This window comes from Oncorhynchus tshawytscha, unplaced genomic scaffold (genome assembly GCF_018296145.1).
Source record: "Oncorhynchus tshawytscha isolate Ot180627B unplaced genomic scaffold, Otsh_v2.0 Un_contig_5137_pilon_pilon, whole genome shotgun sequence".
Lineage (NCBI taxonomy): Eukaryota > Metazoa > Chordata > Actinopteri > Salmoniformes > Salmonidae > Oncorhynchus > Oncorhynchus tshawytscha.
The window spans coordinates 95,001-117,500 of NW_024609438.1; the positions used below are offsets into that span (position 1 = coordinate 95,001).

Here is a 22,500-nt window from a genome sequence, read left to right on the forward strand (position 1 = left end):
GCTTCCACTGGATGTCGACAGTCTTTAGAAATTGGTTGATGTTTTTCCTTTGAGAAATGAAGAAGTACGGCTGTTCAGAACGAGGGTCGAGTGAAATGTACTGTTTGATAGAGGCGCGTGACCAGAAATTAGTTTTCCTCCGGTATTGAACGTTGTTTATACCGTCTTAAATTTGACCAATTATTTCCGTTTAAAAAAAACTAAAGTTGTATTAGGAAAGTTGTTTGAAATGTTTGGACAAAGATTACAGGTAATTTATGAGATATTTTGTAGTCATGTTGCGCGAGAGGTAGCTGTTTTTTTTCTGGATCAAACACGCCAAATAATTTGATATTTTGGATATATAACGATGGAATTAATTGAACAAAAGAACCATTTGTGATTTTTATGGGACATATTGGAGTGCCAACAGAAGAAGCTCGTCTGTATGGTTTTCTGTGGCTAGGCGCTATCCTAACATAACATTTCCCTGAATCTGGATTTTTGGGACGTCTCTAGGGCGATTGGGCTGGATGCTGGTCTAATTTCAATTGATCAGGAAAAGGCATTTGACCGAGTTGAACATAAATACCTATGGCACACTTTTGAGGCTATAAGCTTCAGTTCTGGTTTTATTGCCATGATCAGGGTGATCTATGGTGACATTGAAAGAGTATTGAAAGTTAACGGTGGCTTCAGTGCTCCTTTTAAAGTGTGTAGAGGAACTAGGCAGGGGTGTTCGTTGTCCAGAATGTTCTATGCCATCGCTATAGAGCCACTACTAAATAGCATTAGATGTCGCATTGAAGTGGTGAACCTTTCAGAGGATATTCCTCCTGTTCCTCTCTCAGCATATGCTGATGATGGAGTTATTTTGGTGAAAAATCAAGCGGAGGTGGATAGTTTGAGTCTCATGGTTGATTGGTTTAATTAAGGGAGTATCCTCTGGAAAGGTAAATTGGGAAAAAAGTTGTGCTTTACAGAATTGGAAATGGTCTGGAGGGATCATGGTTTTGCCAAGGGGGTTGGAATGGTAGTAGAGAGGTTTTAAGTATCTTGGAGTGTACCTAGGGGATGAGGAGACAATGGGAATGGTGCAAGGGAGGTTTTTAGTATCTTGGAGTGTACCTAGGGGATGAGGAGACAATGGGAATGGTGCAAGATAGGTTTTAAGTATCTTGGAGTGTACCTAGGGGATGAGGAGACAATGGGAATGGTGCAAGATAGGTTTTAAGTATCTTGGAGTGTACCTAGGGGATGAGGAGACAATGGGAATGGTGCAAGGGAGGTTTTAAGTATCTTGGAGTGTACCTAGGGGATGAGGAGACAATGGGAATGGTGCAAGGGAGGTTTTAAGTATCTTGAAGTGTACCTAGGGGATGAGGAGACAATGGGAATGGTGCAAGGGAGGTTTTAAGTATCTTGGAGTGTACCTAGGGGATGAGGAGACAATGGGAATGGTGCAAGATAGGTTTTAAGTATCTTGGAGTGTACCTAGGGGATGAGGAGACAATGGGAATGGTGCAAGATAGGTTTTAAGTATCTTGGAGTGTACCTAGGGGATGAGGAGACCTGGGAATGGTGCAAGGGAGGTTTTAAGTATCTTGGAGTGTACCTAGGGGATGAGGAGACAATGGGAATGGTGCAAGGGAGGTTTTAAGTATCTTGGAGTGTACCTAGGGGATGAGGAGACAATGGGAATGGTGCAAGGGAGGTTTTAAGTATATTGGAGTGTACCTAGGGGATGAGGAGACAATGGGAATGGTGCAAGATAGGTTTTAAGTATCTTGGAGTGTACCTAGGGGATGAGGAGACAATGGGAATGGTGCAAGGGAGGTTTTAAGTATCTTGGAGTGTACCTAGGGGATGAGGAGACAATGGGAATGGTGCAAGGGAGGTTTTAAGTATCTTGGAGTGTACCTAGGGGATGAGGAGACAATGGGAAAAAATTGTCCTCAGATAATTGCATGGTTTGCTTTCGCCGTAAAGCCTTTTTGAAATCTGACAAAGCGGCTGGATTAACAAGAAGTTGAGCTTTAAACCTCACTAGGGTACGTGGGACGCTAGCCAACATCCAGTGAAATTGCAGAGCTCCAAATTCAAAACCAGAAATACTCATTATAAAAATTGTGCTATAAAAAAAAGTGCTATACATCGGTTTAAAGATTAACTTGGTTGTAGGACATGTATAACATGGTATCATTGCAGTTAATGCTTTCGTATCTGTCACTCATTAAGGTGTTGGAGATGGATGGCCTTTTTGTAAGAGAAACTGTTTTTTACTGTTTTATGGAGTGTGAGTGAACAAAGCCTCTCTGTGAAATACGAGTCTCTGTTTACAGCCGTAGGGGAGACTTTCAATAAAACTGTTTTTATTTTGGGGGTTTCAATGCAGCAGAAAAGAAAATGTGAATTGTTACATTTTATTTTGGGACAAACACACACACACACACACACACACACACACACACACACACACACACCTTACTTGATCTTGTGTAGGTTGGAGAGGTCAGGGTTGAGACTAGAGAACTTCTGGGCCAGCCTCCAGACAGTGATGATGAAGATGAAAGCGTTAAGGAAGATGATGGTGCACACTGGGCCGAAGAAACTCCAGATGAATCCTCTCTCCAGAGACAACCAACAGCTGACAAAGACACACAGAGAGAATAACATTAGATTTAGGTTAAAAACATGTTATATTTCTGTTCATTTTAAGTTAGGTTCAATCAAGGATCTTTCTCTGGAGACAACTAACAGATTACACACCAAGTGGATATAGTTAGAATAATGTTATATTAAAGTTGGAATTATGTTATCTGGTGTTATTTACATGTTATAATTATGTTTAAGAAAACCTCTGTCCAGAGACAACCAGCAGCTGACAGGTTATTTATATGGGACAGATTCGCTACACTCTGTAACACACACGCACGCACACACACACACACACACACACACACACACACACACACACACACACACACACACACACACACACACACACACACACACACACACACACACACACACACACACACACACACACACACACACACACACACCACACACACACACACACACACACACACACACAGAGAGAGAGAGACACAGAGTCAGACTCACTGTTGTGTGGTACCGTATCCATCTGGGTAGGTGACAGCAGAGATGATGACTATAGTCAGTGGCAGTCCATATCCCACAGCATGCAGGTACAGAGGTCTACAGTAAGAACAATCACAGAGCTTCATTAAATACAGGTACAGAGGTCTACAGTAAGACGAAGAATCACAGAGCTTCATAAAATACAGGTACAGAGGTTTACAGTAAGAAGAAGAATCCCAGAGCTTCATAAAATACAGGTACAGAGGTTTACAGTAAGAAGAAGAATCACAGAGCTTCATAAAATACAGGTACAGAGGTTTACAATAAGAAGAAGAATCACAGAGCTTCATAAAATACAGGTACAGAGGTTTACAATAAGAAGAAGAATCAAAGAGCTTCATAAAATACAGGTACAGAGGTTTACAATAAGAAGAAGAATCACAGAGCTTCATAAAATACAGGTACAGAGGTTTACAATAAGAAGAAGAATCACAGAGCTTCATAAAATACAGGTACAGAGGTTTACAATAAGACGAAGAATCACAGAGATTCATTAAATGCAGGTACAGAGGTTTACAATAAGACGAAGAATCCCAGAGATTCATTAAATGCAGGTACAGAGGTTTACAATAAGAAGAACCTTTGTCTCTCCCGAGCCCGTACGGGAGTTGTAGCGATGAGACGAGATAGTAATTACTAACAATTGGATACCATGAAATTGTGGAGAAAAGGGGGTGTCACACACTGGCCTTAGTATTCTGTGTTTTCTTTGTTATTGTGGTTAGGCCAGGGTGTGACATGGGGGATTATGTGTTTGTCTTGTCTAGGGGTTTGATGGGGTTGTGTTTAATATAATATTCTAAGTAAGTCTATGGTTGCTTAGAGTGGTTCTCAATCAGAGGCAGGTGTTTATCGTTGTCTCTGATTGAGAACCATATTTGGGCAGCCATATTCTTTGGGTATTTCGTGGGTGATTGTTTCCTGTCTCTGTGTTTTGCACCAGTTAGGACTGTTTCGGTTTTTCCACGTTTTCTAGATTTGTATATGTATATTGTTCACGTTATCATCTCTATTAAAGATGTTCAACCAATACCCCGCTGCATTTTGGTCCGCCTCTCCTTCCCAGGAAGAAAACCGTAACAGGGGGTAACATTTATTTCAAAAAGAAAAAGATAAGAGCAAGATAAAATAAAGTAGGGGATACTGGCCTTCTAGGCAGAGTTTCAAAGAAAATCCATATCTCAGACTGGCCATTAAAAAGAAAAGATTAAGATGGGCAATAGAACACAGACACTGGACAGAGGAACTTTTCCTAGAAGGCCAGCATCCCGGAGTCGCCTCTTCACTGTTGACGTTGAGACTGGACAGAGGAACTTTTCCTAGAAGGCCAGCATCCCGGAGTCGCCTCTTCACTGTTGACGTTGAGACTGGACAGAGGAACTTTTCCTAGAAGGCCAGCATCCCGAGTCTCCTCTTCACTGTTGACGTTGAGACTGGACAGAGGAACTTTTACTAGAAGGCCAGCATCCCGGAGTCGCCTCTTCACTGTTGACGTTGAGACTGGACAGAGGAACTTTTCCTAGAAGGCCAGCATCCCGGAGTCGCCTCTTCACTGTTGACGTTGAGACTGGACAGAGGAACTCTGCCTAGAAGGCCAGCATCCCGGAGTCGCCTCTTCACTGTTGACGTTGAGACTGGACAGAGGAACTTTTCCTAGAAGGCCAGCATCCCGGAGTCACCTCTTCACTGTTGACGTTGAGACTGGACAGAGGAACTCTGCCTAGAAGGCCAGCATCCCGGAGTCGCCTCTTCACTGTTGACGTTGAGACTGGACAGAGGAACTTTTCCTAGAAGGCCAGCATCCCGGAGTCGCCTCTTCACTGTTGACGTTGAGACTGGACAGAGGAACTCTGCCTAGAAGGCCAGCATCCCGGAGTCGCCTCTTCACTGTTGACGTTGAGACTGGACAGAGGAACTTTTCCTAGAAGGCCAGCATCCCGGAGTCGCCTCTTCACTGTTGACGTTGAGACTGGACAGAGGAACTTTTCCTAGAAGGCCAGCATCCCGGAGTCGCCTCTTCACTGTTGACGTTGACACTGGACAGAGGAACTTTTCCTAGAAGGCCAGCATCCCGGAGTCACCTCTTCACTGTTGACGTTGAGACTGGACAGAGGAACTTTTCCTAGAAGGCCAGCATCCCGGAGTCGCCTCTTCACTGTTGACGTTGAGACTGGACAGAGGAACTTTTCCTAGAAGGCAAGCATCCCGGAGTCGCCTCTTCACTGTTGACGTTGAGACTGGACAGAGGAACTTTTCCTAGAAGGCCAGCATCCCGGAGTCGCCTCTTCACTGTTGACGTTGAGACTGGACAGAGGAACTTTTCCTAGAAGGCCAACATCCCGGAGTCGCCTCTTCAATGTTGACGTTGAGACTGGTGTTTTGTAGGTACTATTTAATGAAGCTGCCCGTTGAGGATTTCTGTTTCTGCGTCTGTTCTGCGTCTGTTTCTCAAACGAGACACTCTAATGTACTTGTTCTCTTGCTCAGTTATGCACCGGGGCCTCCCACTCCTCTTTCTATTCTGGTTAGAGCCAGTTTGCTCTGTTCTGTGAAGAGAGTAGTACGCAGCGTTGTACGAGATCTTCAGTTTCTTGGCAATTTCTTGCATGTAATAGCCTTCATTTCTCAGAGCAAGAATAGACTGAGTTTCAGAAAAAGTTATTTGTTTTTGGCCATTTTGAGCCTGTAACCAAACCCACAAATACTGATGCTCCAGATACTTAACTAGTCTAAAGAAGGACAGTTTTAATGCTTCTTTTATCAGAACACCAGTTGTCAGCTGTGCTAACATAATTGCAGAAGGGTTTTCTAACGATCAATTAGCCTTTTAAAATGATAAACTTGGATTAGCTAACACAACATGCCATTGGAACACAGGACTGATGGTTGCTGATAATGGGTCTCTGTACGCCTATGTAGATATTCTATTACAAAATCAGTAGTTTCCAGCTACAATAGTAATGTACAACATTAACAATGTCTACACTGTATTTCTGATCAATTTTATGTTATTTTAATGGACATAAAATGTGCTTTTCTTTCAAAAACACGGACATTTCTAAGTGACCCCAAACTTTTGAACGGTAGTGTATAATGAAAATATATAATAGATTAGGAAATAATATAAATACAGACATTACGTATCGAAATGAATTAAACATAAATGTATAATACAAATAAATACAAATATATACTCTAAATATATACGAACGCATAATAATTTATAACCATAGAGTAAATATATCCAATACTTTATGGTAGTGTTGAAGACCAGGACCACCATGCGATAGAGCTGAACCCCCTCTAACAACATCCAACTGAAGGATCCTAGGAAGAACAGGTGGAGGAGACCTGCTACAAACCTACATCCTCCCTGAGAGGAGAGGAGAGGAGAGGAGAGGAGAGGAGAGGAGAGGAGAGAGGAGAGGAGAGGAGAGGAGAGGAGAGGAGAGGAGAGGAGAGGAGAGGAGAGGAGAGGAGGGGGAGGGAGGAGGAGAAGAGAGGACAGGGTGGAGGAGAGGAGAGGGGGACAGGGGGAGGGAGGAGAGGAGAGGAGAGGAGAGGAGAGGAGAGAGAGGAGAGAGAGAGGAGAGGGGGAGAGGAGAGGAGAGGAGAGGAGAGAGGACAGGGTGAGGAGGAGAGGAGAGGAGAGGGGGAACAGGGAGGAGGAGATGAGAGGACAGGGTGGAGGAGAGGAGGAGAGGGACAGGGAGGGGAGGAGAGAGAGAGGAGAGGAGAGGAGAGGAGAGGAGAGGAGAGGAGAGGAGAGGAGAGGAGAGGAGAGGAGAGGAGAGGAGAGGAGAGGGGGAGGAGGAGAGATGAAAGGGATAAAAGTCCAATTTAACCTTCAAAAACTTTAATTCAAACTCAAATTCAGATCTGACTGATGTAAAAGTTATTTGTATTTTTAGTTATTTGTTTGCCATCCTGGGAACTTAAGGGGGTACAAGATCCTACAACAGCAAATCTTCAAAATGAAATATTATAAAGATAAACATACCTTCATCGTTAGATTGACACACACACACACACACACAAACACACACTCCCCACATGTTTATCCCCACCTTGCTCTGTGTGTGAGAGATACCGCTGAGGAAGACGAGGTCAGCGATGAAGAGGCAAACACAGAGGTGGAGGTGGATGGTGGTGCGTGTCCCCTGGATGGACCGACACAGCCAGAAGGTCAGGATGCACAGCAACAGACACACCACAGACACCGACAGACCCAGCCACGTCAACAGACGCAGCTCAAATGTATCCTGGAAAGAAGGGAGGTAGAGAGAGAGAGAGAGAGAGAGAGAGAGAGAGAGAGAGAGAGAGAGAGAGAGAGAGAGAGAGAGAGAGAGAGAGAGAGAGAGAGAGAGAGCGAGAGAGAGAGAGAGAGAGAGAGAGAGAGAGAGAGGTAGAGAGAGAGAGAGTTTACATAATATATAACATCAGTTTTGACCCATCATTATCTGTTTTTATTTTGCCATTAATACGTGTCACATATCAGTTTGCAAACAATTTAAAAAATATATATATAAAAATATATATATAATATATAATATATATATATCTGTGATGCAGCTCCAGAACGCAGGTGTTTCAGCTCAGTGCTTTATGTGGTGGTGTGCTGAGACAGCAGAAAATAGGAGCATTGCGCTGTGATTGGCTCAGTATTCTGTCACTCATGGGGACACTACAGCATCGCCAAGTGTAAGTCCTTAGTAAGGGTAGACATCCAAAATTCCAGCCCTTTGGGTCCTGCCATAGAGGTATATTACAAGTCCCCTTTCAATAATGCTCAAGGTCATTGGCCACAGATAAAATGACGTCAAATCACATTATATGTACAATGGCTTTGATTGGACTGATCATGTCAACATCTTACTTTCAAAATCTTAGCTAGCAGTCATCATCATGAATCAAGTAGACATTTTTAATCCTTGTCATATGAAGGGAAATAATGAAGAGAAATTAAGTTGTACAAGTAATTAAAAAGCAGTAGTAAAATAGCAATAGTAAAACTATATACAGGTGGGTACCGATACAGAGTCAATGTGCGGGGGCACCAGTCTTCCAGCACAGCTGGTGCTCTCATGCATGTTTCAGTGTTATTTGCCTCGAAGCGAGCATAGAGGTGGTTTAGCTTGTCTGGTAGGCTTGTGTCACTGGGCAGCTCTCGGCTGTGCTTCCCTTTGTAGTCTGTAATGGTTTGCAAGGCCTGTCACATCCGACGAGTGTCAGAGTCGGTGTAGTATAATATGATTTGATCTTACAGGCTGACTACACTGCTCGCTGTGCGCAAGAGTTGCAAAATAAATTTAGAAATCTATATTATTAAGTTATTGCACCCACACTGTTCGCGCATGCCAACGAGCGTTTGCATTGCCAAAGGCTAAAATAGAAGTCAGTTCTATTTGTGACGCAGATCGTGCTGCAAGACCTGCCTTTCCTCATTGGTTTATAGAAGCATGTACCCGCGTATCATCTCCTCATTGGTTATCCCCACGTGGGTGACTGAAAGATGAGCGAGGTCAGTGGCAGTAATGCACCTAATTTATGAAATATTGCCAATTGCAATATAAAGTCAAGAGAACAAAATGCCTAAAAGGAGGAGAGATGACTAGAAATGATTCGGTTGACTGTTTTATGTTTGGATTAATTGTAATAGTAGAGGACCTTGTGCATTTCAGGTAAAATAACAACTCAATGTTTATATCACAGGACAAATTAGATGGCAACAGCAAACTAGCTAAATAGGACAAATTAGCTAGCAAGTGCAAGCTAGCTAGCTAAATTGTCATAAATGTTTAATGATTTTTGACCTGTCCCCAAATTAATGTAATTGGTTCAGAGTTTGTTTTGATATTTAACCTGCGTGTCGATTGCGTTTGGTGTGGGAGGACAGAACACCACTCGCGCAGCCGGTTTGGGTTTCGTGTTAGTCCTGTATTGATGCTTTGCCTGTTTGATGGTTCATCGGAGGGCATAGCGGGATTTTTTTTATAAACTTCCGGGTTAGAGTCCCGATCCTTGAAAGCGGTAGCTCTAGCCTTTAGCTCAGTGCGGATGTTGCCTGTAATCCATGGCTTCTGGTTGGGGAATGTACGTACGGTCACTGTGGGGATGACGTCATCGACACACTTATTGAAGAAGCCAATGACTGATGTGGTGTATTCCTCAATGCCATGAGAGTAATCCAGGAACATATTCCAGTCTGTGCAAAACAGTCCTGAAGCTTAGCATCTGCTTCATATGACCACTTTATTATTGATCTCGTCACTGGTGCTTCCTGCTTTAATTGTTGCTTGTAAGCAGGAATCAGGAGGATGGAATGATGGTCAGATTTGCCAAATGGAGGGTGACGGAGAGCTTTGTATGTGTCTCTGTGTGTGGAGTAAAGGTGGTCCAGAGTTTTTTTTCACTCTGGTTGTACATTTAACATGCTGATAGTAATTTGGTAAAATGGATTTAAGTTTCCCTGCATTAAAGTCCCCAGGTACTAGGAGCATCAACTCTGGGTGAGCGTTTTCTTGTTTGCTTATGGCGGAATACAGGTCATTCAATGTAAATAAACAAACAAAAAAACACAATTGGTTGGGGGAACGTAAAACGTCTGTCTTCTTCTCCGGCGCCATCTTAACCCAACAGCAAGTGGTTTGTAAGGAATCAGTGGATAACTGCAAGCAATGCAAAGCAATCTTTAGCTTGATTTCAATGGAGTGGCTGTGTGTGTTTTTTTTCAGGGTTCCCACCATAGAGAATGCCAGACTTTGATGATAACGTTTGATGATAAAATTTGCTCACAAAGTAAAGCCCTGCCACCTTCATAAGATGAGTCCAAAAATGTCTGGTGTGCTGCTGTATAAATGATGTAATATGCAAGGGAGATGTATACTGTAGCTAAAAAGGTAGTACTAAGTGTATGTTGTGTACTAAGCTGTTAGTTGCCCATGTGCCTCACCTTAATAATTTGGCCTATTTGTAACAACGCAGGATTGTAAACACATCGTTCGTGGCCGGTGTGCTTATTTTATAACTTTTTGTGTATAGTTTTGACAATGCTACTGATAGTAGTGGTGGCACTTGGCCTACACACAAATTCAGCACACACAACATTCTATAATAGAATAGTGTTATTTGAAGTGTATCTTTATTGACATCAAAGACCCAAACGGTGTTCAATGTGCCTCACCCTAGTAATTTGGTCTACTTTCACCTCTTTACTTCGCCTACCGTTCTAACTTGGTGGTGCACATGTAGCCTATAACATGTTTTAGAGAAATGTAATCATTGAATATTGTAAGAGCTTTCATTGTCTATATGCCCCCTTTATTTATCCTATGGTTCTGATTTGGTGTAGAGGGAGAACACTGCAAGAACGGCCCATGTTCTGAATTCTATCACTGTACATTTCAAAATTGCTGAACAAATAGTTATATTCACCACGTCCGTCGTCGCTCGCTCATTAATGTCTTAAGGAGCATTATCTTGACATCATCCGGTGTGTGTGTGTGTGTGTGTGTGTGTGTGTGTACCTTTACAGGGTAGAGGGCCATGAGAACAGCAAAGCTGCTAAGGTGGGAACAGGAACACACGGTGTGTGTAGCGTTAGACGTGACTTTGGTACAGCCACTCCTTGACCACGCCCCTCCCTCTTCATGGACACGCCAGAACACACAGCTATAGTTCATTTCTGATGACTCTGCCCTCACCTGGGGTTGGGGGGGGGGGAGAGAGAGGCTAAGCACTTCTTAGAGAAATGTTTCTTCATTTCAGAAGGCAGCGATAGTGTCAATATGTTAGGCCATTGTCAGGATATGAAAAAGTCCTAGCTGTAGATGTACGATTATAATATGTGTTACAATATTGTGTTATGTGTTATGTTACAATATTTACATACATCATATATTAACATCAGCTATTATAATATACTATAATATTTACATACATCATATATTAACATCAGCTATTATAATATTATTAAATGATACCTGTAGATGTCTGAAGGTGAGGATGACAGGCTTGGTGAGTTGTTCTGTTGCTGGGTTACTGACAAAAGCTGTTACCACCTTGGAACTGATCTGGTAGTTAGGCTCTGACGCCGTGGCGGTTGCTGTGTCTGTGTCTGTGTCTGTGTCAGTGAGGTACTGGAAGGAGTCGTTGACATATCTCTCCACTCCCTTGTAACACACCAACCCAGCCAGAGTCAAACCTGTGAAGCACAGAAAGAAACAAGTTACCAGAATGTCTTGCACCTTTCCCAGAATTCTCAGATTTTTCAGGTTTCCTGGTTGGAAGATTCCAGGAATAAATAGGGAATAAACAGCAAATCCAGAATCCAAGATTTCTGGGCAACATTGGTAGTTTTGGAAAGTTATTGGTACTAAAAGTTAAGAGTACTTAGTGTTGAGGGAATTTATATGTTTAAATAAATGATTAGAATATTCCACCCTGAAACCATATAATTGTATGAAATTGATGAGAGTCATGAAATTATTCTAATGATGTGTGTAGTTTTAGTCAAGTAAAGTTACATATTTGTGAGTGTAGTTTAAGTCAGAATTAGGGTAAAACAATATATCTGGACAATAAGACTTTATAGTATCCTAAACACAGACTATCTGAGCCAAATTCAGTGCCAACCTGACTAGAGATTTGGGAGAGGACGGGGAGTACGTCTCAATGTCTCCCTAATCTCTGTCGGCTGGGTAGTGAGACAGTATGTGTGTAGGATACATTCCGTTTGTGTGTGAATGTATGTGCGTAAGGAGTCTGTATAAAATGAATGGTTTTGTACAATGAACCAGCGCTCTCGTGAATAAACATTTTGACTATTTTAGCTGGGCCTCCGTCTGTTTCATTCAACGGAGGATCTTACAAATTCAAAGGATCTTACAAATTCGGGGTTGCAGACCGAGTAGTTTAATTGAATTGGATTACGAGAACATAATTCTCGTAACAATTTGGTCCTTCGAGCCGGATCACAATACCTGCCTCTGTCGTCCCAAGGAACTGCTGAAAACCGTGCACGGGCAGATCCAGGATCCGTAAGACAAAGACCTGACCTCTGAATTGAGGGTTTATTTCAGGCCAGTGGTGAACTGGTACACAACAGAGGTGGTGACGAGATCTTTATTCACAAATGTGGGGGAATGATTTAAGATATCTTTGACTTGATGTTCTAAATACTTAGAATATATCAATAATAGGAGCTTGGTTATTCTAAACAGATTCACTAGGAGGCTTTTACTTTGTGTATTAACCAAAATCGATTGAGGGAACAGGTCCACAATGACCTGCGGTACATGTGCACTACCATAAATAAAAATAGCTTAATAATTGAGGTCTGTGAGGAATGGCCGAGATCATGTGTGATGATGATGATGAAGAGTAGCCTACCTGGGTACGTCCCGTTTCCGGTGGCTGTCTCCCAGCTGGTGTCCAGTCGAGCGTTGTCATTGGCCAGGCTGATTGGCCCAATGGGCGGAGTCTGTCCTCTCCTCACTGCAATCTCAGCCTCTGTGTACAAGGACAAGGTAAAAGGTGAAGGAGGATGTGTGTGAGTGTGTTCAGGAGTGTATGTGCGTTCATGTGTGTGTGTGTGTGTGTGTGTGTGTGTGTGTGTGTGTGTGTGTGTGTGTTGTGTGTGTGTGTGTGTGTGTGTGTGTGTGTGTGTGCATGTTTGTGTGTGTGTGTGTGTGTTCAGGAGTGTGTGTGTGTTACCTGTGTGGTCTGTTCCCATGGTGGTGTGGTTGTTTCTGAGCTGCGGCGCTATGAGCTTCATGGCGTCCTCCACAGCGCCGAGGAACCTACTCACCTCACGGCTGTTGCTTAGGATACCTTGAGACAGGAAACTGTCTATCTGCGTGAAGACATTCTACACACAGGAAGTAGAAACAGGAAACAGGAAGTGAGTGAACGAGGTGTATAAGTTCACATGGATGCATGATTGCACCGTGTGTGGATGTGCGTGTGTGTGCGCGCGTGTGTGTGTTTTGTGTATGTGTGTGTGTGTGTGTGTGTGTGTGTGTGTGGTTTACCTCCAGTAACCCATCTCCAGTCAGTCTCCCTCTGGCTGCGTCCCCAGAGTTATTTAAAGCCAGACAGCTGTTCCTCATCAGAGACAGGAGACCAGCTAAACCTGGGACATTCTGAGAGAGAGGAGAAGTTCATTGACTTCGTGTGAGTAAAAACATTTATTGCAAGACATATATTTTAGTGTCAGAAGATAGTTCTTGAAAGTATTAATTAAAACACAGGTGCCTGGGTTTTGAACTCACCTGTCCAGGAGTCTCATCCCCTTTAAACTGGTCACATGTCAGTACTGAAGGAAACACAAAACACTGCCATCACACCTGGATCGACACTACACAGCACAACACAACACAACATAACATAACACAACAGGACACAACACAATCACACCTACGCAACTAAACAATCCCACATGCACAACAACACAAACACAATGACAAATAACACACCTGTGTCTTTTCTGCACCACAACACAATGTATGTGTATCTTCATTTAACTAGGCAAGTCAGTTAATTAAATCCTCTTGAAGCTAGGGGGCACTATTTCTATGTTTGGAAAAATAACGTTCCCAAAGTAAACGGCCTATTTCTCAGGACCAGATGCTAGAATATGCATATAATTGACAGCTTAGGATAGAAAACACTCTAAAGTTTCCAAAACTGTAAAAATATTGTCTGTGAGTATAACAGAACTGATATTGCAGGCGAAAGCCTGAGAAAAATCCAATCAGGAAGTGTGGTTCTCTCTTATTTTGAAACCCCTGTGTCCCTATGCATCCCTATTGCCCATTTAAAGGGATATCAACCAGATTCCTTTTTCTATGGCTTCCCTAAGGTGTCAAGAGCCTTTAGACATAGTTTCAAGCTTTTATTTTGAAGAATGAGCGTGAACGACCACATTGCGTAAGTGGATAGGTGGGGGCTCTCAGAGTGAGTTGTGCACAATTGAGTAAATCCGCCATTGTTACTCCCGCTGTTATGGAAAAAGCTACACACTTGGTTGATATATTATCGATTATATATTTTAAAAACTACCTGAGGAATGATTATAAAAAACGTTTGATATGATTCTGTGGACATTATGAAGACTATTTGGAATTTCCGTCTGCGTTGTCGTGACCGCTCTTTCCTGTGGATTTCTGAACATAACGCGACAAACAAACGTTGGTATTTTGGGTATAAAAATAACCTTTAAGGAACAAAAGGAACATTTCTAACTGGGAGTATCGTGAGTGAAAACATCCGAAGATCATCAAAGGTAAACGGTTAATTTGATTGCTTTTCTGATTTTCGTGACCAAGCTTCCTGATGCTAGCTAGACATAATGCTATGCTAGGCTATCATACACCCATAAATAACCCACAAGACATGCCACTAGAGGTCTCTTCACAGTCCCCAAGTCCAGAACAGACTACAGGAAACACACAGTACTACATAGAGCCATGACTACATGGAAATCTCTTCCACATCAAGTAAGTTTAAAAAATGGGATACAAATTATGGAACAGTGGGGACTGTGAAGCAACACAAACATAAGCACAAACACGATAACAGACATGCATACACACACACATGATAACATTCGCAGTACACATGGATGTTGTGCTGTAGATACTGTATGTGGTAGTTGAGTAACGGCCTAAAGGACACACACTTAGTGTGTTGTAGACATGTGGTAGTGGACTAGGGGTCTGAGGACACTTAGTGTGTTGTAGACATGTGGTAGTGGACTAGGGGTCTGAGGACACTTAGTGTGTTGTAGACATGTGGTAGTGGACTAGGGGTCTGAGGTGTGAAATCTGCTGTGAATGTGTTGTTATGTTTTTAAACTGCTTTAACGTTGCTGGACCCCAGGAAGAGTAGCTGCTGCCTTGACTGGAACTAATGGGGATCCTTGATAAATACAAATACAACACACACCACAATACAACAACACAACACACACCACAACACACACCACACCACAACACACACCACAACACAACAACACAACACAATACAACACAACACAACACAATACAACAACACTACACACCACACACCACAACACACACCACAACACAACAACACAACACACCACAACACAACACAATAAGACACACCACAATACAACAACACTACACACCACAAACCACACCACACACCACACACCCCAACACAACACAACACACCACAACACACCACAATACAACAACACTACACACCACAACACACCACAAAACAATACAACACACCACACCACTATATAACAACACTACACACCACACACCACAACACAATACAACACACCACAATACAACAACACTTCACACCACACACCACACACCCCAACACAACACACCACAACACACCACAATACAACAACACTACACACCACAACAACACTACACACCACACCACAACACACAACACAACACAATACAACACACCACAATACAACAACACTACACACCACAACAACACTACACACCACACCACACACCCCAACACAACACACCACAACACACCACAATACAACAACACTACACACCACAACAACACTACACACCACACCACAACACACAACACAACACAATACAACACACCACAATACAACAACACTACACACCACACCACACACCACACACCCCAACACAACACACCACAACACAATACAACAACACTACACACCACAACAACACTACACAACCCACACCACAATACAACAACACTACATAACACACACCACAATACAACAACACTACACAACACACACCACAATACAACAACACTACACACCACACACCACAACACACACCACAACAACACACCACAACAACACACCACAACAACACTACACAACACACACCACAACACTACACACCACAATACAACACAACAACACTACACACACCACAACAACACACCACAATACAACACAACAACACTACACACACCACAACAACACACCACAATACAACACAACAACACAACACACCACAACACAACACACACCACACCACAATACACACCACACAACGGAACACAACACACACCCCAACACAACACAACACCATACCACAACAACACACCACCACACACCCCAACACAACACCATACCACAAAAACACAACACACACCACAATAGTAGATCCAAGTTGTTGCCATGGGTAACCATGTTAACCATCAGATACCAACTACCTAAGATATAAATGAAGACATGTTGACAGAGAGGAAGTTGAGGTGGAGATTAAAACACCCAGAAACCTACAGCACACCAGTTATGAAATGTTTCCATGGTAACCATCCTAGGACGCATCCCAAATGACAACCTGTTATATAGTGCTCTATGGGCCCTAGTCTAATGTAGTGCACTATACAGGGAATAGGGCCCTGGTCTAATGTAGTGCACTATACAGGGAATAGGGCCCTGGTCTAAAGTAGTGCATTATATAGGGAATAGGGTGTCATTTGGGCCTCAGCACTATAAAGAGGAAGCTGCCAGTGGAATAACGGTATCTACAGCAACAGAGGAAAGTCCCAACTGTAATATAAGCACCACACTCAGATCAGTTTACATAGTCCCTTACTGATCATCATTATCCAGGCTTACACAGTAAAACTGAACCTAGACCTGTCCTTATGGGCCGGTTTGCAGTGGCACAACAGTAACCTTTGTTTGAGGAAGTAGCATGGGGATCAGTGAGGGTAGTGAAGTCTCTAACAGTCTAGTTCAGGGGGGTCATTTTTCCAAGTGGGCTGCATTTGGCTTCAACGAGGTCCGGAGGACTGCACTTAAAATTGGATACATTCCCTCGGCATCCAATTATCCGTTGCTTTTGGAATTTTAGATGCTCACTGACTGTCTAGCTTTCATTTGGATGACAGTTATTGTGATTGTGGACTACAGGAAAAGGAGGACCGAGCACGCCCCCATTCTCATCGACGGGTCTGTAGTGGAGCAGGTTGAGAGCTTCAAGTTCCTTGGTGTTCACATCACCAACAAACTATCATGGTCCAAACACAACAAGACAGTCGTGAAGAGGGCACGACAATGCCTATTGCCCCCCCAGGAGACTGAAATGGGTCCTCAGATCCTCAAAAAGTTCTACATCTGCACCATTGAGAGCATCCTGACTGGTTGCATCACTGCCTGGTATGGCAACTGATCGGCCTCCGACCGCAAGGTACTACAGAAGGTAATGTGTACGGCCCAGTACATCACTGGGGCCAAGCTTCCTGCCATCCAGGACCTCTATACCAGGCGGTGTCAGAGGAAGGCCCTAAAACTTGTCAAAGACTCCAGCCAACCTAGTCATAGGTGGTTCTCTCTGTTACCGAACGGCAAGCGGTACCGGAGCATCAAGTCTAGGTCCAAGAGGCTTCTAAACAACTTCTAACCCCAGGCCATAAGACTCATGAACAGCTATTCAAATTGCTACCCAGACTATTTGCATTGCCCCCCTCTCCTTTACACTGCTGCTACTCTCTGTTTATTATCTATGCATAGTCACTTTAACTCTACCTACATGTACATATTACCTCAATTACCTCAACAAACCGGTGCCCCCGCACATTGACTCTGTACCGGTACCCCTGTGTTTCGCCCCACTATTGTTATTAACTACTCCTCTTTAATTATTATTATTTTTTATTTTTTTTACTTATCTATTTTTTATTTGTCTTAAAACTGCATTGTTGGTTAAAGGCTTGTAAGTCAGCATTTCACTGTAAGGTATAACACGACACCTGTTGTATTTGGCGCATGTGACAAATAACATTTGATTTTATTTGAGTTAACAACTGGACAGATGAGAGAGAACATACATGTAGGTCCATTATCAATTCAACACAGAAAAGTTTTAGTCATTTAAATGTTGACTGAGATTGTTTAATGAGCCGTATTTTTGACTCCCCTGGTCTAGACAGGCTTTTGGTCCTGTGTGGCTCTGTTGGTAAAGCATTGACAAGGGTTGTGGGTGCGAGTCCCGTTGCGGCCACACTTGTGAAAATGTATCCACTCCCGTTGCTGTAAGTCGCTTTTGAATAAAAGTGTCTTTTAGACGGCGTATGTTATGTTAGATATAGATGTATGTTATGTGATGAAATGTTAGATATAAATGTATGTTATGTTAGAGATAGATGTATGTAATGTTATGTTATGTTAGATATAGATGTATGTTATGTTATGTTAGATATAGATGTATGTAATGTTAGATATAGATGTATGTAATGTTATGTATTATTAGATATAGATGTATGTAATGTTAGATATAGATGTATGTAATGTTAGATATAGATGTATGTTATGTTAGATATAGATGTAGATGTATGTTATGTTAGATGTAGATGTATGTTATGTTATGTCAGATAAAGATGTATGTTATGTTATGTTAGATATAGATGTATGTTAAGTTATGTTATGTTAGATATAGATGTATGTTATGTTAGAGATAGATGTATGTAATGTTATGTTATGTTAGATATAGATGTATGTTATTTTATGTTAGATATAGATGTATGTAATGTTAGATATAGATGTATGTAATGTTATGTATTATTAGATATAGATGTATGTAATGTTATGTTATGTTAGATATAGAAGCATGTTTTGTTATGTTATGTTAGATATAGATGTAGGTTATGTTATGTTAGATATATATGTATGTTATGTTATGTTAGATATAGATGTATGTAATGTTATGTTATGTTAGATATAGATGTATGTTATGTTATGTTAGATATAGATGTATGTAATGTTGGATATAGATGTATGTAATGTTATGTTATGTTAGATATAGATGTATGTTATGTTAGATCTAGATGTATGTTATGTTATGTTAGATCTAGATGTATGTTATGTTATGTTAGATATAGCTGTATGTTATGTTATGTTAGATATAGATGTATGTAATGTTATGTTATGTTAGATATAGATGTATGTTATGTTATGTTAGATCTAGATGTATGTTATGTTATGTTAGATATAGATGTATGTAATGCTATGTTATGTTCGATATAGATGTATGTTATGTTATGTTAGATATAGATGTATGTAATGTTATGTTATGTTAGATATAGATGTATGTTATGTTATGTTAGATATAGATGTATGAAATGTTGGATATAGGTGTATGTAATATTATGTTATGTTAGATATAGATGTATGTTATGTTAGATCTAGATGTATGTTATGTTATGTTAGATATAGATTTATGTAATGCTATGTTATGTTCGATATAGATGTATGTTATGTTATGTTAGATATAGATGTATGTAATGTTAGATATAGATGTATGTAATGTTATTTATTATTAGATATAGATGTATGTAATGTTATGTTATGTTAGATATAGATGTATGTTATGTTATGTCAGATATAGATGTATGTAATGTTGGATATAGATGTATGTAATGTTATGTTATGTTAGATATAGATGTATGTTATGTTAGATCTAGATGTATGTTATGTTATGTTAGATATAGATGTATGTTATGTTAGATATAGAGGCATGTTTTGTTATGTTATGTTAGATATAGATGTAGGTTATGTTATGTTAGATATATATGTATGTTATGTTATGTTAGATATAGATGTAGGTTATGTTAGATATAGATGTATGTTATGTAATGTTAGTTATAGATGTATGTAATGTTATGTTATGTTAGATATAGATAGATGTATGTAATGTTCTGTTAGATATAAATGTATGTAATGTTAGATATAGATGTATGTTATGTTATGTTAGATATAGATGTAGGTTATGTTAGATATAGATGTATGTTATGTAATGTTAGTTATAGATGTATGTAATGTTATGTTATGTTAGATATAGATAGATGTATGTAATGTTCTGTTAGATATAAATGTATGTAATGTTAGATATAGATGTATGTAATGTTATGTTATGTTAGATATAGATGTATGTAATGTTAGATATAGATGTATGTAATGTTATGAAATGTTAGATATAGATATAGATGTATTTAATGTTATGTTAGATATAGATGTATGTTATGTTATGTTAGATATAGATGTATGTTATGTTATGTTCGATATAGATGTATGTTATGTTAGATATAGATGTATGTTATGTTAGATATAGTTGTATGTAATGTTATATTATGTTAGATATAGATGTATGTAATGTTATGCTAGATATAGATGTATGTTATGGTATGTAATGTTATATATAGATGTATGTTATGTTAGATATAGATGTATGTTATGTTATGTTAGATATAGATGTATGTTATGTTAGATATAGATGTATGTTATGTTAGATATATATGTATGTTATGTTAGATATATATGTATGTAATGTTATGTTATGTTAGATATAGATGTATGTAATGTTAGATATAGATGTATGTTACGTTATGTTAGATATAGATGTAGGTTATGTTATGTTAGATATGTATGTATGTTATGTTATGTTAGATCTAGATGTATGTTATGTTATGTTAGATATAGCTGTATGTTATGTTATGTTAGATCTAGATGTATGTTATGTTATGTTAGATATAGATGTATGTTATGTTAGATATATATGTATGTAATGTTATGTCATGTTAGATATAGCTGTATGTAATGTTAGATATAGATGTATGTTACGTTATGTTAGATATAGATGTAGGTTATGTTATGTTAGATATGTATGTATGTTATGTTATGTTAGATATAGATGTATGTTATGTTATGTTAGATATGTATGTATGTTATGTTATGTTAGATATAGATGTATGTTATGTTATGCTAGATATAGATGCATGTAATGTTATGTTAGATATAGATGTATGTAATGTTATGTTATGTTAGATATAGATGTAGGTTATGTTATGTTAGATATGTATGTATGTTATGTTATGTTAGATATAGATGTATGTTATGTTATGCTAGATATAGATGCATGTAATGTTATGTTAGATATAGATGTATGTAATGTTATGTTATGTTAGATATAGCTGTATGTTATGTTATGTTATGTTTATGTTATGTTAGATATAGATGTATGTTATGTTATGTTAGATATAGATGTATGTAATGTTTATGTTATGTAGATATAGATGTATGTTATGTTATGTAGATATAGATGTGTGTTATGTTATGTTAGATATAGATGTATGTTATGTTAGATGTAGATGTATGTTACATTATGTTAGATATAGATGTAGGTTATGTTATGTTAGATATGTATGTATGTTATGTTATGTTAGATATAGATGTATGTTATGTTATGTTAGATCTAGATGTATGTTATGTTATGTTAGATATAGATGTATGTTATGTTAGATATATATGTATGTAATGTTATGTAATGTTAGATATAGGTGTATGTAATGTTATGTCATGTTAGATATAGCTGTATGTAATGTTAGATATAGATGTATGTTATGTTAGATATAGATGTATGTAATGTTATGTTAGATATAGATGTATGTAATGTTATGTTAGATATAGATGATATGTTATGTTATGTTAGATATAGATGCATGTAATGTTATGTTATGTTAGATATAGCTGTATGTTATGTTATGTTTATGTTATGTTAGATATAGATGTATGTTATGTTATGTTAGATATAGATGTATGTTATGTTATGTTAGATATAGATGTATGTTATGTTATGTAGATATAGATGTGTGTTATGTTATGTTAGATATAGATGTATGTTATGTTAGATATAGATGTATGTTATGTTAGATGTAGATGTGTTTTATGTTAGATATCGACGTAATTAAAGACTGTTCAAATAGGAATCCTGTTCTAGTTCCTGTTCTAAGACAGACAAAGTTATCGTACCTTACTGTACCATATAGTGGGAAGCAGTGCATCATGGTACCATATTCTGTCCTCACCTGAGCACCTCGCCTGTTTGTTGCCATGATTACTGTAACCAGCTAGACAGAGGCAACTGTAGCTTCCTTCCTGGTTCTGACAGGTCCCTCCCCCTCCACAGATTCCAGCAGTTACATTACACTCATCTATGTCTGACAGAGACAGAGAGAGAGAGTCAGAGAGTGAAGAACAAACACCATTGTAAATACAACCCATATTTATGCTTATTTATTTTATCTTGTGTCCTTTAGCCATTTGTACATTGTTAGAACACTGTATATATATATAATATGACATTTGTAATGTCTTTACTGTTTTGAAACGTCTGTATGTGTAATGTTTACTGTTAATTTTTGTTGTTTTTCACTTTATATATTCACTTTGTATGTTGTCTACCTCACTTGCTTTGGCAATGTTAACACATGTTTCCCATGCCAATAAAGCCCTTGAATTGAATTGAATTGAATTGAGAGAGAGAGAGAGGAGAGAGAGAGAGAGAGAGAGAGAGAGAG

The 22,500-nt window shown here is 39.6% G+C and overlaps 1 protein-coding gene across 5 annotated transcripts in view; it reads right to left on the bottom strand.

Annotated features, from left to right (window-relative positions):
- The window catches only part of LOC121844785 (adhesion G protein-coupled receptor E5-like), a 64,174-nt gene that overhangs the window by 9,913 nt on the left and 31,761 nt on the right, over window positions 1–22,500 (bottom strand). For 4 of the 5 annotated variants that reach the window (XM_042315308.1, XM_042315309.1, XM_042315310.1 and 1 more), the window contains 11 exons: window positions 22,009–22,140; window positions 13,416–13,459; window positions 13,176–13,286; window positions 12,859–13,012; window positions 12,535–12,654; window positions 11,127–11,347; window positions 10,671–10,847; window positions 7,212–7,406; window positions 6,396–6,517; window positions 3,106–3,201; window positions 2,468–2,626 (listed from right to left, as the gene is read on the bottom strand). In XM_042315308.1, the coding sequence (XP_042171242.1) occupies window positions 2,468–2,626; window positions 3,106–3,201; window positions 6,396–6,517; window positions 7,212–7,406; window positions 10,671–10,847; window positions 11,127–11,347; window positions 12,535–12,654; window positions 12,859–13,012; window positions 13,176–13,286; window positions 13,416–13,459; window positions 22,009–22,140 (1,531 nt within the window). The remainder of the gene's footprint in view (window positions 1–2,467; window positions 2,627–3,105; window positions 3,202–6,395; window positions 6,518–7,211; window positions 7,407–10,670; window positions 10,848–11,126; window positions 11,348–12,534; window positions 12,655–12,858; window positions 13,013–13,175; window positions 13,287–13,415; window positions 13,460–22,008; window positions 22,141–22,500) is intronic. The other variant, XM_042315307.1, reaches the window with a different exon arrangement.